The following is an 18,887-nucleotide window of genomic DNA, read 5'->3' as shown; positions in this document are numbered from 1 at the left end:
GATTCAGGGTTCGAAGTTCAATATACTCATATCTATCGCTAGATACAATAGCCGTCGTATAATTGTAGATTGGGTCATTCTGAAAAGTCCCTTACCATTTTACAAATAAATATATAAATTTTCAAATTATCAATTAAAGGAGCCTCTAGTTGCGGTTATTATTTTCAATCATTAATAACTTAATAACTTAATAACTGTTGCGATTTTTGCAAAATAGTGTACGATTCTTCTTCTTAACTTTATCTAATTAATTCACAATTTTTCGTTTCCAAAAGATTCCAGACATTCTATATAGTAGATATATTATTTATAAATAATATGTATACGCATGCAATATTAAAATGTACGAGATAAAGCGTCATAATACTTTATACGTTTGTTACATGTATATATTGTACGTATTAATACAATAAAACGCCTCGAATATATTTTCCTACATTTTCATACCAAACATTATAATTGTAAAACTTTTGTACAAAATATTGCTTCGTATATTTTATAATTTTGATGATATTCGTTAAAAATAAAAAAAAATTTCGTTCTTCCCGAAACATTATTTCAATTCTTAAATATTAAGATAGATATATATTAAAAAATATGAGCCTAATATTTATCATCAATCTAACATTTGTATTACATGCTATTCTACAAAACATCAGTCCAAACAATCCATCAAAAGTTGGTAAGCGATATTTTCGACATTTTCTTTGTTAGTTCATTGTATTAATCTTTTTATACAATACAATATAATATTGTTAATATAGTAATGATCCATACAATGAATATAATTTTTTATGTTGTATTACTTAGCACGCATATTACAATTTATGAAATCGTACAACATAAGTTAGTTTTAAATCCGATGAGCTATGCGTTATTTCCGAAAAAGTCCGCAAAATGTGATATACTAAATGTAATATAGTCATATAGTCATATAGTGTAATATAGTCATTATGTATGTGTCGTACAGTGATTACTGACTCAAAAATTAAAATAATCTATTTACTATAATAAAATAGCATAATAATTTATCTTTTTCGGAAAATGTATTATATGGCATCATTGTATACATGTATATATGTATATACATACACATATACATATGTACATGTATGCGTGCGTGCATGCACAATAAACATACCAAACGCATTCTTCATTGTCATATCAAATAACTAATTAAATAGAATAACCGAATTTATTTTTATCTCGCGTATAATTTATGTTACCGAAGTGCAAATACGATTATACGATTGCATATTTTGTTATTTTGTTATTATATGATTGCATATTTGTGAATTTTCTTGCATTAAGTTTTCAGTAATTAAATTGGCATTTTACTATATAATAGTAAAGGATTTTTCTATTCTATTTGACTGTTATCTGTATGTGAGCTCTCGAATATTTAAATTTAGATGCAATGTATTTACAAAGAACAAAATACCCTTCGATAACCTTCAATCATATATAATGAAAAATTATAAAAATAAGATATATATAATATAATGTATTGATGTATGTGTGTGATGAAGTCATTTATTCAAACCAAAAACATATGTTTTATGTATATCAAATGTTTTATATATTTCATATTTTTTTGGAAAAATGTATAACATATATATACACACATATATAATTTTATTAAGAAAATTTTCACTTTTCGTGAAAACAATCAAACATACTATTTACGCGGAAAATAAACATTAGTTTAATTAACAAGACAATGAACGCGCCAAACACATTTTGCTCTGTTTATTGTTACACTAAATCAACCAATTTCTTTTCCTGTCATCACAGTGGAGATATAATTATATACAATTTTAATTACTGCTTTCAGTGACACTGTTTGTATTCTTTAAGGTTTTGAAGATAATCAAAAACGAATTACGATAATAGATATATTTATAGGCTCTGTATGGTCTTAGAGACATAAATTTGTTTCTAATAATAACAGGACATACATTTTTACCCAGAACTTTTTGAATCTCAACTATTTCTCTTAACGCCGTCCCCTGTGATGGAGCGGTTAAAAGTACCGGACATTCCTGAGACTGCATTATCTTTATACATTTTTCCCATGATACAGATTCGGATATTATTTGAAAACCTACGATCAGGTTCGCTCTTCTATAGATCGGATTGGCCATGTAATCGCTGTATGTCATATAACAACATTCATAGATAAATTTCTTCCTATTCCAAACGCAACGGGGACAAATCTCCTGCATGCCAAATTCAAATTGTAAATCTATTCCTACCAATACAATTATTAGCACTTGCATATTTGGGAAAAGATGTAACAATATTTCCCAAGCTGGTAAACCGTTTCTTTCTATGGAGCTTGCTGCTATAATATGTATGATATAAATAGATCCGGTAAGTAGTACATCAAATAATCCTGCGTGATACATCCCATAATATACCGAGAGCGGTTCTGACACATAATCGGTATAGATGTAATCTAAAGCGTACCATACGCCCTTTTTGTTTTGTACATATTGTTCTATAAATTTTGCCATATCATTGAAAAATCCATCTTTATCGGGAAACTTCATGAATTTTAATGACAATGAGTCTTTACTTTCGTATTGAACATTTGAGAGCTCAAGGTTGAGCCACAGTATGAAATCGTCGCAGGAAGTTCGTTTATGTTTTTCTTCGAGTAATTTCTTGTGTTCTAGACAATAATCGGCGGATAAACATCTCTTGCAGGAATATAGTCCGGTCTGCTGATGACAAATTAAGCATGATCTAGCAAAGATGAACATTTGCGTTTCGTATCCTTCAAGTGTACACCCTAGATCAAGTAGAATTGATCGATAAAGTTGATGCTGTGCTTCATGCCATTCATACGAACTAAAACGGCGAGTGAGCCATTGCGGGTTGTTATTTAAGAACTTTTCCATAGCTGTGCAAAGCTTGCGGTGTTGCGGAAGATGCAGGTTTTTGTGATTTTCGGAGCAATATGAGATCATGAAACATCGATTACATGTTATCAAATTTACCACTTCTCTAGTCTTCTTGCAAACGTGGCAAAGGTTTGGATGAAAGATCTTGTTGTAGTGTACAGACGTCCGTGGTCCAGAATATGGAAATATTGTCTTCGTTATGTCCATGTTAGTATGCCTATGTAACTAATGGTAAAATATCGTATCTGCAATATCAACTTAAAAATAATACACAGTATTCGGTACCTTAATAGAAATAATGAAATTCTCTGTACATGGTTACACGTGGATTGCTTGAAGTTCACTAATAAACTGTTTACATATGTTTCTGGGCATTTTGAAAGTTGTTTACAGCCTAGATACGTAGGCATAAGGCTAACTACAAGTATTTATTACCGCAAATTATATTGCGAATATATTGGAAAAATATAGCGAGGAGAGAGACAACGCGCTGCTATCCGTATATTATCTCGCCTCTATTACGTCTCGCCGCTCGCTGGTAACAGTTGCTTGATCGACTGTGCCACATTGTGGCCCAAGAGGGTTGCAATACTTGCAATATCACTTCGGCGCATTCTCAGTCATCAAATTTCTGTAGTTATTAGGTCGTTAAATATGAAATGTCTGATTTTTTTAAGTCTAAGTTCGACAGTCGATATCTCTGACATTTCACTTTTACAGTTTTTGGTTTTCTTTTCTTGTGAAGGTACATCATCACTCTTTCAAACGCATGTTTTGGTTTGTGATTATCTTTCGAAATGTCTTTGTTACAGCAATCTTTGTGTAACCATGGATAAGTTAAAAATTCGTATTATTTTCGAATATGAGTTCCGTCGTGGAACCAATGCAGCGCAGACAATTCGAAATATCAACGAAGTGTTTGGTAAAGATGTGGCTAATGAACGCACAGTACGTCGATGGTTTAAGAAGTTTCGTTCTGGCGATTTTAATCTTGGAAATGAGCCACGTGGGCGACCCGAGACCAAGGTGGATAATGATGAGCTGAAAGCTGTAGTGGAAGCGGATACATCACAAACTAAGCGTGAATTAACAGCAAGGTTTAACATTACTATTCCAACGATATTGGATCACTTGAAACAAATCGGCAAGATAAAGAAGCTGGATAGATGAGTTCCGCATGAGTTAAACGAACGTCAGAAAAGAAATCGTCTCGAAGCTTGCCTTTCTTTATTATCACGACGTAAAGGCGAACCATTTTTACATCGTATTATTACGTGTGATGAAAAATGAATTCTTTTTGACAACTGCAAGCGCTCGGCACAATGGTTGGATATAGATGAAATGCCAAAACATAGTCCGAAACCAAATATTCTCAAAAGAAAACTAATGGTGTCTGTTTGGTCGTCCAGCGCTGGTATTGTCCACTACAATTTAAATTTGCAAAGTGTTAAATTTTGTTTTAATCAAAATGTGTCCCCTTCGAAACAATACAATATAAAAAAAAAGCGGACCTCAATATCATTTGGTTAGTTTTCGAGATTTTTTACCTGTTACGTTTGAAATTTAGCACCCTGTATATATATACATCTTTTTATATTATAAATAGTAATATGCTATATATTATTAATTATAATATTAACATATTAAATATATTAATAATAGTTCATATTTTTATATTATTTTATAATGTATATTATAGATTTGATAGTAAATATTGAAAAACAGCAATAAATCTGTTTTAGCTACTATTCATTGTCATTCAAATTATAACTCGCGCACAATCAATAACATGGCGGTCTTGTAGCACCTGAGATCAAAAGCACCGCCACCGAGTGAACCTATTGTTCTTTCTTATATTGTGCTCTCACGATGGCATTATTATGCATCGCAATCGCTTAGCATCGAGCTCGATGCATTGAGAGAAACTTGATTCGATTTCGCATCTGAATGTAGCACTTACTAAATTTGATTTACAGATGCATGGTATACAGGGTGTTTGATAATTAACTGCCAATCTGAAGTGTGAAGGTAGATTGGGTTAAGCTGAAAAGAAAAGTAAAGTACAATTTTACAAGAATCATAATAATTATTGAGTTATTAATGACAGAAATCTGACGAATGAGCGCGCCGAGATAAATGATTGAGGGGGGTTTAGATCATTCTTTCCGAGACTTATCGTTTCTATTCAGACTATTTGACTATTTGATCATTCTGATATTGTTAACATTAACCAACAACTTAAAATAAATGTCTTGAATCTAATACTAGCACTCTTATTTAATATTTAATATTCTATTAGGTATTACAAATTAATTCTCGGCCCCTACCTTTCATCGATTATAGAACCTATTCAAATTGGAATTTTCTTTTCGCTATATAGTTATTTTAAAGTGCTATCTTTTAGCTTTAAAATGAGGTATAATATTTGATCCTGCTGTGAACATAACCTGAAAAATCAGTTGTAGACGCGATGTCATTCGAAAAACAACAGTGGGATCAGAAGAGCGTGATCCATTATGAAATGCTTCAACCTTGTCAGACCGTCATTTCTGAGCTCTACCAACAACCGCGTGAATGACGTATTTGAAGAAAAAAGACCGTTTACCGGCAGTGGGAGAAGGACAGTGATACTGCTGCAGGATAATGTTCGGCCTTACATAGCAAAAAAGACTCTGGAAACCATTTCAGATTTAGGCTGGGAAATTCTCCCTCATGTGGCGTATTCTTCATGCTTGGCCTCTTCGGATTATTACTTACTTCGATCCTTACAGCACCATCTAACTGATCAACAATACTGATTCTCAATTCAAGTCAGTTGAACAGGTCGAAAAAAGCCTTGATGAATTCACTGAATTAAAACCACCATCATTTTTCCGATCTGGAATCCGACAATTGCCTGAGAGATGGCAAAAATGTGTAGAAAACGAAGGAGATTACTTTGAAGATTGAGTTTATATTTGTTTTGATAAATAAATGTCAAGGTTAGTCAAAAAAGGCCGAGAATTAATTTGTATACCTAATACATGCATCATATTATAGTTTTCAGGAATTATATGTGTCGAAAGAAATACATGTAGTTTTCTTATAAGTTTTTCGTTACACAATACGTATATTAAGGCATAACAGCACGTAATTTTGTATTTCATTTCTTATTTCATTAAATATCTCACTATTTCGAAAATACAAAACTGATGAAATATATTTCTTATAGAATTATATTTATTAGTATAAATCATAACTAGTAATCTATATACCTTTGTTAGCAATAATACTTAGTACAGTATATAACATCATCTGACAATTATATATTATTCATTTATAATTATTTATTAAAATCTTAAATTTAATAAGTCCTTTAGAAATTATTTATTAAAGTAATTGATTATTTATTAAAATCAACCGGTACATATATATTATAAAATTTCTTTAAAATTTATAAAAATTATTAAAAATAATTACTTATCAACAATAAATAAAATTTTATAAGAGAATTTATAAAAGTTTATTAAAATAGTTTACTAAGATTCGGAGTCTATATGGAAAATATAACTTACGTTCGGCAATTGTTCATAATACAATAATAAATTAGTCGAATTTCTTGTGTAGATTTGAGAAATCAATTCATTAACGGCAGATGATGCGTAATGATAAGCAATAGAAGCTCGTAATATGAAACAGTATTATTAAATTCTGTGTTTTTATTGATCAGCATCACGTATGGCCTACTGTTATTAAAAGTTTGTTAAAAGATCTGTATCATTTTTCATATCAAAGAGTCTGTCCTATCGCATTTTGCATATTTATTAATGAATTTTCTTGTATTAAATTATCAATAATTAAAGTTGTATTTTATATAACAGCAAATAATTTTATTCACTATTCTATTTTACATAATAACAGAAGATTTCTATTCACTTTGGCGACTTTTATTTATACGCGAGCGTTTGAATATTTTAGTTTAGATGCAACATATTTATAAAGAATAAAATAAAAGTAATAAACGTAATAACTGCACATGATCAAAAATCATAAAAATAAAATATATAAAATATGTTATCAAGATGTATGATATAAAGAAGTCATTCATTAAAACAAAAAAAACAAAAAAACAAAAAAAATATGTTTAATTTCAATTGGTTTATAAATTATTTTGAAAAATGTATAACATATACATATAGCATCATTAAGCAAATTTTAACTTACTCATAAAAACAATTAATCTAATATATTATTTAGACGGAGAATAAATATTAGTTTAATTAACGAGACAATGAACGCACTAAATGTTTTACTCTGTATTAATTTCACTAAATTTTGCTCTGTTTATGGTCACATTAAATCAACCAATTTCTTATCCTGTCACCAAAATGGAGATATAATTATATGCAATTTTAACTACTTTCAGTTGCATTGTCTGTATTCTTTAATGTTTTGTAGACAATCAAAAACGAATTAAGATGATAGATCTCTTCAACAGCTCTGTGTGGTCTTAGAGATCTGAATTTATTTTTAACGATAAGAAAAGGACGTACATCATCACCCAAAACATCTCGAATCTTAACTACTCCTCCTAGCGCTGCATCCAACGTTATATGAGTTAAAAATACCGGACATTCCTGAGATTGCATTGTCTGTATACATTTGTTCCATGAACCAAATTCTAATTCTGCTTGGAAACCTACGATCAAGTTTGCTCTTCTATATATCGGATTGTCCATGTAATCGCTGTATGTCATACCACAACATTCATAGATCAATTTCTTCTTATTGCAAACGCAACGGGGACAAATCTCCTGCATACCAAATTCAAATTGTAAATCTATTCCTACCAATACAATTATTAGCACTTGTATATTTGAGAAAAGGTGTAACAATATTTCCCAAGCTGATAAGCCATTTCTTTGTATGGGGCCTGCTGCTACAACATGAATGATACAAATAGATTCAGTCAATAGTACATCAAGCAATCCTGCGCGGTACATCCCATGATATACCGAAAGCGGTCCTGATACATAATCAGTATAGATGTAATCCAAAGCGTACCATATACCTTTTTTGTCTTGTACATAATGTTCTATAAATTTTGCCGTGTCATTGAAAGGTCTATCGTTATCGGGAAACTTCATAAATTTCAATGATAATGAAGTTTTACTTTCGTACTGAACATTTGAGAGCTCAAGATTCAGCCACAGTATCAAAATGTTACAGGAAGTTCGTTTATGTTTCCGTTCGAATTCTTCCTTATGTTCTAGACAATAGTCGACTGACACACATTTTTTGCAGGAATACACCCCGGTCTGTTGATGACAAATTAAGCATGATCTAGCGAAGGTGAACATTTGAATTTCATATTTCTGAAGTTTACGTCCTAAATCAGGTGCAATTATTAGAAAAAGTTGAAGCTTTGCTCCATACCATTCATCCGACCTAAAACGGTGGTCGAGTCGTTGCGGGTTGTTCTTCAGGAATTTTTCTATAACTGTGCAAAGCTGACGATGTTGCGGAAGATGCAGATTTTTGTGATCTTCGGAGCAGTAAGAGATCAAGAAACATTGATTACAGGTTATCAAATTTACCATTTCTCTAGTCTTCTTGCAAACGTGGCAAAGATTTGGGTGAAAGATCTTATTGTAATATACAGATGTGCATGGTCCAGAGTATGGAAATATTGTCTTCATTATATCCATGTTAATATGCCTATGTAATTAATGATAGAATACCGTATCTGTAATATCAACTTAGAAAACACGCAGTATTTGGCACCTTAGCAGAAATAATAGGATTCTCTGTACACACAGTATTGATGGTTATACGTGGATTGCTCGAAGGTTACTATTAAAATATATGTATGTTTTTGCGCATCTGCAGAGTTGTTTACAGTTTAAGACGCAGGCAATCTGAACTGAGGACATAGGGCTACATGGCTACATAGATATTTATTACTTCAAGTAATATTATGAATTAATTTGAAATATATGGCGTATGTTGCAAAACAGCGCGTAATGTTGTGTCCCATTTTTTATTTCATTAATTACACTACTATCACGAAAACACAAAACTGACGAATTATATCTTGAATTACATTTATTAGCATAAATTACAATTAATTATCTATATCTTTGTCAGCAATAGCACTTAGCACAATATATAACATCATGTGACAATTAGTTATTATTCATTTATAATTATTTATCAAAATATTAAATTTAATAAATATTGTAGAAATTATTTATTAAAATAATTATTTATCAAAATAATTACTTATTAAAATAAACTGATTTATATATTATAATTGTTTTATAAAATTTATAAAAATTATTAAGAATATTTACTTTTTAACAATAATTAAAATTCTATAAGAGAATTTAAAAAAGTTCATTAAAATATTTTACTAAGATTCGGAGTATATACAATACTAAAGTGCGTTCGGCAATTGTTTATAATACAATGATAAATAATATAATAATAAATTAGTCCAATTTATTGATTTGACAATTAAATTTACTACTAATGGCGGGCGATGAGTAATAATAAACAATGGAAGCAATACGAACCAGTATAACTAAATTCTGTGTTTTTAGTGAACAGCATTATACGTATCGCCTGCTGTTGACAAAAGATTGTTAAGAGGTCCATATCATCTTTCATATTAAAGGGTTTGTCCCGTCGCATCTTGTATATTTATTTGAGAATTTTCATGCATTAAATTATCAATTATTAAAGTTGTACTTTACATAATAGCAGAATTTTTCTATTCACTTTGGCAATTTTTACCTGCACGTGAGAGCTCGAATATTTTAATTTAGATGCAAAATATTTACAAAGAACAAAGTAAATGTGATACAATACAGATGACGGGAAATCATAAAAATAAGATATACAAAATGTAATGTAATCAATACATGTGATGTAAACATTCATTTAAACAAAAATAATATGTTTAATATCAAGTGGTTAAATATTATTTTGAAAAATGTATAACATACCCACACACATACACATAGCATTATTAAGTAAATTTTAATTTAGTCATAAAAACAATTAATCTAATATATTATTTAGACGGGGAATAACTATTATTTAATTAACGAGACAATGAACGCACTAAACGTATTTTGCTCTGTTTATTGTTACGTTAAATCAACCCATTTCTTATCCTGTCACCAAAATGAACATATGATTATATGCAATTTTAACTACTGCTTTCAGTCGTATTGTCTGTATTCTTTAATGTTTTATAGATAATCAAACATGAATTACGATAATAGATAACGTCAATAGCTCTATATGGTCTTAGAGACTGGAATTTATTTTTAACGATAAGAAAAGGATGTACATCATCACCCAAAACATTCCGAATCTTATGTACCATTCTTATTGCTGCATCTATCGTATGATGAATTAACAGTATTGGACATTCCTGAGATTGCATTGTCTGTATACATTTGTCCCATGAACCAAATTCAAAAAATGGTTGGAAACCTACGATCAAGTTCGCTTTTCTATGCATCGGATTGTCCATATAATCGCTATATATCATACCGCAACATTCAAAGATAAACTTCTTCTTATTGCGAACACAACGGAAACAAATCTCTTGTATACCAAATTCAAAGTGTAACTCTGCTCCTATCAATACAACTATTAGCACTTGTATATTTGAGAAAAGGTGTAACAATATTTCCCAAGCTGATAAGCCGTTTCTTTGTGTAGAGTTTGCTGCTATAACATGAATGACACAGATAGATTCGGTCAATAGTATATCAAGAAATCCTGCGCAGCATATGCCATGATATATCGAGAGCGGTTCTGACACATAATCGGTATAGATGTAATCCAAAGCGTACCATACACCCGTTTCATTTTGTATATATTGTTCTATAAATCTTGTCATATCATTGAAAGATCCATCGTTATCAGGTAACTTCATAAATTTCAACGATAATGAGGCTTTACTTTCGTACTGAATATTTGAAAGCTCAAGATTGAGCCACAATATTAAAACGTCGCAAAGGGTGTGATGTAGCTCTTCAAATTCTTTTTTGTGTTCTAAACAATAGTCGGCGGACAAACATTTTTTGCAGGAATACAGTCCGGTTTGTTGGTGACAAATTAAACATGATCTAGCGAAGAAGAACATTTCAGCTTCGTATTTCTCAAGATTACGTCGTAGAATATGTTCAATTATTCGAAAAAATTGACGCTTTGTTACAAGGAATTCAAACGGTCTAAAACGGCGAGTGAGATATTGCGGATTGCTCTTCAGGATTTTTTCTATAGTTGTGCAAAGCTTGCGGTGTTGCGGAAGATGTACGTTTTTGTGATCTTCGGAGCAGTATGAGATCATGAAACATCGATTACATGTTATCAAATTTACCACTTCTCTAGTCTTCTTGCAAACGTGGCAAAGGTTTGGATGAAAGATCTTGTTATAATGTTCAGACGTCCATGGTCCAGAATATAGAAATATTGTCTTCGTTATGTCCATGTTAGTATGCCTATGTAACTAATGATAAAATATCGTATCTGCAATATCAACTTAGAAGTAATGCGCAGTATTCGACATCTTAGCAGAAATAACAGAATTGTCTGTGCACACAGTACTGATGGTTATACATAGATTGCTTGAAGCTTACTAATAGAATGTTTACGTACGTTTCTGATAATTTCGAGAGTTGCTTACAGTTGAAGACGTAGGTAATTTGAACTGAGGACATAGAACTAGATAGTCATAAATATTTATATTTATTACCGCAAGTAATATTATGAATAAATTTGAAACGTATGTTGCAAGCCTTATGTTGCAGGATATTATGTTATTGTGCATATTTATCAAAATAAAAGTTTGAAAAAACGCCATTATATTTTCCATCCGATTTAATCAATATAAAATAAAATAATATCGCTACAATAAGAATACAATAGAAACAAAGAGGGTTCTGTAAAAGTTATTAATAGATATTACATAAATTTCTGCAAAAAAATTATATTTAAAAATTGAATTAAGTAAGAATAACTTCTGTTAGAATTTAAGAAAATATCATATATTAAAGAAATTTATGTAAACTTCAAAAACTCTGTATATATGTATCTGTAATGTTTTTTTCGCCCATTTTGCAACTTTTTCAATGACAAAATATTTGGAAAAATGTAATATTTTGTATCAAAAACTTAACCTGTTGAATTAATAATTCGTAATTAAGTTATTATATTTCGATTTCAACTTACCTTTTAATTGAAGTAGTAGTTACGTGCTATATGTTATATGTTTTATATGTTATATGTTATATGTTATGTGTTATATGATTTTGATACACGGTATCTTATTTTTATGAAATATTTATGCTCATATATATTACTAGGTAAATCTTTTTGGAATAATCATGGTGGCTATGTATAATAAGTAGGGACTTTTCAAGATTTCAAGCTTTATAAAATATTGTATTACTGTGAGCAATCTACAGTTTAATGATATAAATGAGTATATATTAATAATGAGTTTATTATTAATATATATTCAACTAATTTTGAGAACTGAAGGAGAACTGAAGGAACTTTACCAGAAATGATCTAACTAGTAGATTGCTTTGCGTTAGACTTTGTCCGCCATTTTTATGATCCTAAGTGGGTTCTGTGTACTTTCGACAAATAACTATGAACATTAAAAGACTCTAAAAGCAGTAGAATGTACTGCAAAATGGAGCCTGTTATTTTTACACGTATTAGCACTTCATTAGTTTGAGTTTTCTTTACACATCTTTTGTCGTTTTAAATAATGTACTAATATGTTTAAACGTTTCAAATGATATTCCAATCTTTTAAAGAAAGAGATGTAAAACGAGAAATATGTAAAGGAAACTTTAGTCAGGTATTTACGTGCGTATAAATAACATACTTGAATTTTAAGAATTACAAATATTTAAACTTTACTACAAAATTTAGATGTGCCTTTCTCAAAATGTTGTATTTGTAAAATATCAGAAATGTCTTAGGAACTAGTGTAGATATTCAGTTTTAATTTGTCATAGCTCTTTTTAATAATATTATTAGATGAGCAAGAAAGTTCTGGGCTTTAGATTTTATACAATCGAAACAATTTAAATTTTATTTATACTCCAGTCCTTTTGCGGTTTTAAAGCGTTGATATTTGGCCTTTTAAAATATCAAGAATCAGTAGTGTTCACAATGGCAATAACAATAAAGCATATTCGATTTTCCATCCACTTTGCGTTTCATTTGAAGAAAAATGCTGCTGAAGCCACTGAAAATGATTTATGATGCTATGGTGGTGATGATATGGTGGGAATGCTGTATGTCATTCTATGTGTAAAAGGTGATATCAAAAATTTCGCTAAGGAGATTACAGTTTTGAAGATGAACTGTGCTGGATACCCTCAAAAGATTGAAACGGACGAACTGCAAATATTGTTAGATATAAACTCTGCGCAAACTGAAAAGGAGCTTGCAGAGCAGTTTGGTGTTACGCGGCAAGCCATTTCCATATGTTTACATGCAATAGGAAATATTCAGATGGAAGGCAGATGGGTTCCGCATGAACTGTTCAAAGACAACAGAAATTGACGGCGCGCTCACTTTGCTTTCAAAGTTCCGAAAAAAGGATTTTCTGCACGAAATCATTACAGGAGATGGAAATTGGATTCTTTATGATCACCACAAGTGCAAAAAATTATGGCTTGACCCTGGTCAACTTTCGATGCCAAAGCCAATTATCCATGCTGAGAAGATTTTGCTCTGCATCTGGTGGGACTGGAAAGATGTTTTGTATTATGAGTTGTTACAACCGGGCAAAACAATCATAGCAGACCACTATCAACAACAATTGACCAATTTGAGCGATGTGTTGGAAGGAAAAAGGTCATTTACTAATCAAGGACATCGTAAAGTGATCCTGTTTCACGACAATGTCCGACTACATGTTGCGACAGCGACTCAGGACCATATCTTAGAGTCAGCCTGGGAACTTCTCCCGCACGCGGCGTATAGCCCATGGCACTTTCTGATTACCGCTTATTCCGGTCGCTGCAGCATCACTTGGTTGATATACATTTCGTGACACGTGAAGAGATACGAAAACGCATTAATAACTTTATAGCTTCAAAAAGCCGGTGAATTTCTATTATCAGAGAATTCGCAAACTGCCCGAAAGTTGGCAAAAGGTCATCGATGCAAACGGGTAATATTTCGCTGATTAATATTTTTTTATTTGTTTTTAAATAAAGATTGAATTTTGCAAAAAAAGCCTAGAACTTTTTTGCTCACCTAATAATATTGAGTTTATTAACTGAAGATACTAAATTAATTTTAAGAATTATATTGGACTTTGCTCGTTGGCGTGTAGTTTTAGGTTGCTTTGCATGCGACTTGGCCCGCGTGTCCTTTTGTTTGTACGCGAGCTTTGTAATCTGGTAGTATACAATCCAAATATTGGACATATCTAAAAATAATAATAAGACAACTTTTAATCCGAAGAGAAGTCTGGAAGCAACAAATCGCGGCAATAATGATGGTGCGCTTTCTGCTAAAAAAATCGTTTTGCTTTAATTACCTCTGAAAATATAAATGATACAATAAATATCGACAATACAAATCGACAGTAAGGGCTATGTAGTTCATCATTCCCGAGACGAATCGCTTACTATTCAGGCATTCTGATATTGTTAAGGGCCATGGCACATAAGCGAACTGAAGCAGTAAGACGTAAGAAATAAGCAAATCGATTAATCAAAGTCAAACCTTAAGGACGCCATATTAAAATTTAAAACTGAAGACGTAACGCTGAAAAATTCAATAAGGATGAAATTTTAAATTTCAAGTCTTACGGTCAATCAAGGTTGCATTTCGAAATACACTGTTGGTACAGAGAATCAGTACTGTTTATGTTTATTATCTCTATGTAGTTTATGTCCATTGGTTATGTTTATTATACCACATGGTTAAATGTTTATCAAATATGGAACATTAATATTATTCGCAAGTGTTATATATGTTTTTTTTAATTTGTAGTGCAAACACTTTTACTCCTCTATCAAAACAATCTATCAAAACATTGTAAAGTTAAGTCCTACTCTCAAATAATATCATATAAATATACTTTTTGCTCTTATAGGATAGACAATCTTTAAGCTTTCACTATATATTTTCTGCTAGTTTTTAATGTTACGATTGATAAAATGTTACGTCTTAAGTTTTTATATGCCTTGTCTTTATTGTTTATTTCTTGCTGTTAACGTCTTACTGCTTATTGCTTACGCCTTACTGCTTAAGTTTTTCTACGTGCCATCTGCTTATCCTTGACCATCCATCTTAAACTTAATATCTTAAATCTAATGCTAACACTTTTATACTTAATATTCTACATGCATTATAATGTAGTTTCTCAGGAATTATATTTGTCGAAAAAAATACATATTGTTAAAAAATATTTTCTCATTAGTTTTTCATTACACAATACATATATACGTAGGATATAATAGAGTGTAATTTTGTGCATCATTTCCTCTTTTAATAATTATTCCTCTGTGTCGAAAATATAAAACTGACGAAATATATTTCTAGAATTACATTTATTAGCATAAATTACAACTAATAATTCATATATCTTTGTCAGCAGTAGCACTTAGCGCAATATATAATATCATCTAACAATTATTTATTATTATCATTTATAATTATTTATTAAAATCTTAAATTTAATAAATAATTTAGAAATGATTTATTAAAATAATTAATTATTTATTAAAATCAACTGGTTCATATACTATAATTTATTTTACAAAATTTATAAAAATTAAGAATAATTACTTATTAATAATAAAAATTTTATAAATTTTATAATAAAATTTATACTCCAATTTCTTGTATTGATTTGACAATTCAATTTACTACTAATGGTGGGCGATGCATAATGATAAACAATGAAAAGTCATAATACAAACCAGTATTATTAAATTCTGTGTTTTTAGTGATCAGCATTATACGTGTCGCCTCCTGTTTACAAAAAATTGTTAAGAGACCATATTATCTTTTATATAAAAGAGTTTGTTCCATCGCATCTTGCATACTTATTTGTGAATTTTCATATATTAAATTATCAATAATTAAAGTTGTACCTTACATAATAGCAAATAATTTTTCTATTCAGTTTGGCGACTTTTACGTGCACGTGAGCGCTCGAATATTTTAATTTAGACGTAACATATTTAGAAAGAATAAAATAAATGTGATACAATACATATGACGGAAAATCATAAAAATAAGATATATAAAATGAAATATAATCAACATATATGATATAAAGAAGTAATTTATTCAAATAAAAAAAATATGTTGAATATTAAATGGTTTACATATTATTTTAAAAAATGTATAACACACACATACATACACATAGCATCATTAAGTAAATTTTAATTTACTCATGAAAACAATTAATCTAATATATTATTTAGACGGGGAATAACTATTATTTAATTAACGAAACAATGAACGCACTAAACGTATTTTGCTCTGTTTATTGTTACGTTAAATCAACCCATTTCTTATCTTACATGAAAATGAAAATATAATTATATGCAATTTTAACTACCGCTTTCAGTCACACTGTTTGTATTCTTTAATGTTTTGTAGACAATCAAAAATGAATTACAATAATACATTTGGCGAATAGCTCTATATGGTCTCAGAGACCTGAATTTATTTTTAAACATTATAAAAGGACATATATCATCACCCAAAATATTCCGAATCTTAATTACGTCTCTTATCGCTATATCCTGGTTTATATTAGTTAAAAGTACTGGACATCCTTGGGATTGCATTGTCTGTATACATTTGTCCCATAAATTACATTCTATTGTATCACATCCTAACTCTGCTTGGAAACCTACGATCAAGTTCGCTTTTCTATATATCGGATTGCCCATGTAATCGCTGTATATCATACAACAACACTCATAGATAAACTTCTTCTTATTGCAAACGCAACGGGGACAAATCTCTTGTATACCAAATTCAAACTGTAAATCTGTCCCTACTAATACAACTATTAGTACTTGTATATTTGGCAAAAGATGTAACAATATTTCCCAAGTTGATAAGCTGTTTCTTTGTATGGGGCCTGCTGCTATAACATGAATGACACAAATAGATTCAGTCAATAGTATATCAAATAATCCTGCGCGGTTCATCCCATTATATATGGAGAGCGGTTCTGACACATAGTCAGTATAGATGTAATCCAAAGCGTACCATACACCCTTTTTATTTTGTACATATTCTTCTATAAATTTTGCCATGTCATTGAAAGGTCCATCGTTATCAGGTAACTTCATAAATTTCAACGGTAACGAGGCTTTGCTTTCGTACTGAATATTTGAAAGCTCGATATTGAGCCACAGTATCAAAAGGTCACAGGAAGTTTGTTTATGTTTCTGTTCAAATTCTTCCTTGTGTTCTAGACAATAGTCGGCGGACAAACATTTTTTGCAGGAATACACTCCGGTGTGTTGATGACAAATTAAGCATGATCTAGCGAAGGCTAACATTTGGGCTTCATATCTGTGAAAATTACGCTTTAGATCATATTTAATTATTTGAGAAAGTTGAAGTTTTGTTTCATAGAATTCAACCGAACTAAAACGGCGAGTAAGCCATTGCGGGTTGTTCTTCAGGAACTTTTTTATAACTGTGCAAAGCTGGCGGTGTTGCGGAAGATGCAGATTTTTATGATCTTCGGAGCAATAAGAGATCAAGAAACATTGATTACAGGTTATCAAATTTGCCACTCCTCTAGTCTTTTTGCAAATATGGCAAAGGTTTGGATGAAAGATTTTATTGTAATGTTCAGACGTCCATAGTCCAGAATATAGAAATAATGTCTTCCGTATGTCCATCTTAGTATGCCTATATAACCAATGATATAATATTGAATCTGCAATATCAACTTAGAAATAATGCACAATATTTGGCACCTCAGCAGAAATAATAGAATTCTCGCACACAGTACTAGTAGATGGTTACATATGGATTGCTTGTATGTTACTAATAAAATGTTTACGTATGTTTCGGGGCATTTCGAGAGTTGTTTATAGTTTGAGACGCAGGCAATCTGAACTGAGGACATAGAAATAAATGGCTAGAGATATTTATTACCGCCAGTAATGTTATGAATAAATTTGAAACATACGGCGTATGCAACCATCGTATTATTGTGAATATTTCTCAAAATAAATGTTTGAAATGCGCTTTCTTTTCTACCCGATTTAATAAAAATAAAATAAAATAATTTGGATACTAGGTGCGCAACTAAGTTTTCGGGTTTCACACATGGATGGCGCTAACAACACATGTAGTCGACATACATGTCTGAAGTTGTGTTTTTTTATAGCTTGGACATCTGTTAACAATAACCAGTCGTAATATCAACACATATCGCAATGCAAAAATATTTTTTCTAACAACGAAGATGTCGAGTTTTGTATCGAATAAACAGCATTTGCGGGAAGCTTTCCTTTTTAGCTTTAACTTGAAAAAAAGTACAGCTGAAGCACATCGCTTGCTTGAGGAGGCCTACGGCGAACATGTACCATCGAAAACTACCTGTGAAGATTGGTTTAAACGCTTCAGAAGTGGCGATTTCGATATTGAAGATAAGGAGCGTTCCGGAAGACCAAAAACAATTGAGGACGCCGATCTGCAAGCGTTATTGGATGAAGATGATACGCAAACACAAGATCAACTTGCGGAGGCATTAAACATGACTCGGCAAGGTATTTCCAAACGTTTACATGCCATGGGAAAAATTTAAAAGGAAGGAAAATAGGTGCCGCATGAGTTGACTGAGAGACAGATGGAAAATCGAAGAGCCATTTCTGAAATTTTGCTTTTGCGGCATGAAAGAAAAAGTTTCCTGCATCGAATTGTTACTGGCGATGAGAAGTGGATATATTTCGAGAATCCCAA

General features: G+C 31.0%; 1 protein-coding gene and 1 pseudogene across 1 annotated transcript; one reads left to right on the top strand and one right to left on the bottom strand.

Moving 5' to 3' along the window:
- The first annotated feature begins 3,652 nt into the window (after positions 1-3,652).
- Positions 3,653-4,470, top strand: LOC105185080 (histone-lysine N-methyltransferase SETMAR-like; annotated as a pseudogene).
- Positions 4,471-10,098: 5,628 nt separating this feature from the next.
- LOC112588480 (uncharacterized) lies at positions 10,099-11,394 on the bottom strand. The gene has a single exon (XM_025298632.1). The coding sequence runs from the start codon at positions 11,392-11,394 to the stop codon at positions 10,099-10,101; it is 1,296 nt and encodes a 431-aa protein (XP_025154417.1).
- Between the last annotated feature and the right edge of the window lie 7,493 nt (positions 11,395-18,887).

This window comes from Harpegnathos saltator, unplaced genomic scaffold (assembly GCF_003227715.2).
Source record: "Harpegnathos saltator strain DR-91 unplaced genomic scaffold, Hsal_v8.6 scaffold228, whole genome shotgun sequence".
Classification (NCBI taxonomy): Eukaryota; Metazoa; Arthropoda; class Insecta; order Hymenoptera; family Formicidae; genus Harpegnathos; species Harpegnathos saltator.
Note: the sequence above shows the minus strand (reverse complement) of the source record. Positions and strands in the feature narration are given on the sequence as shown.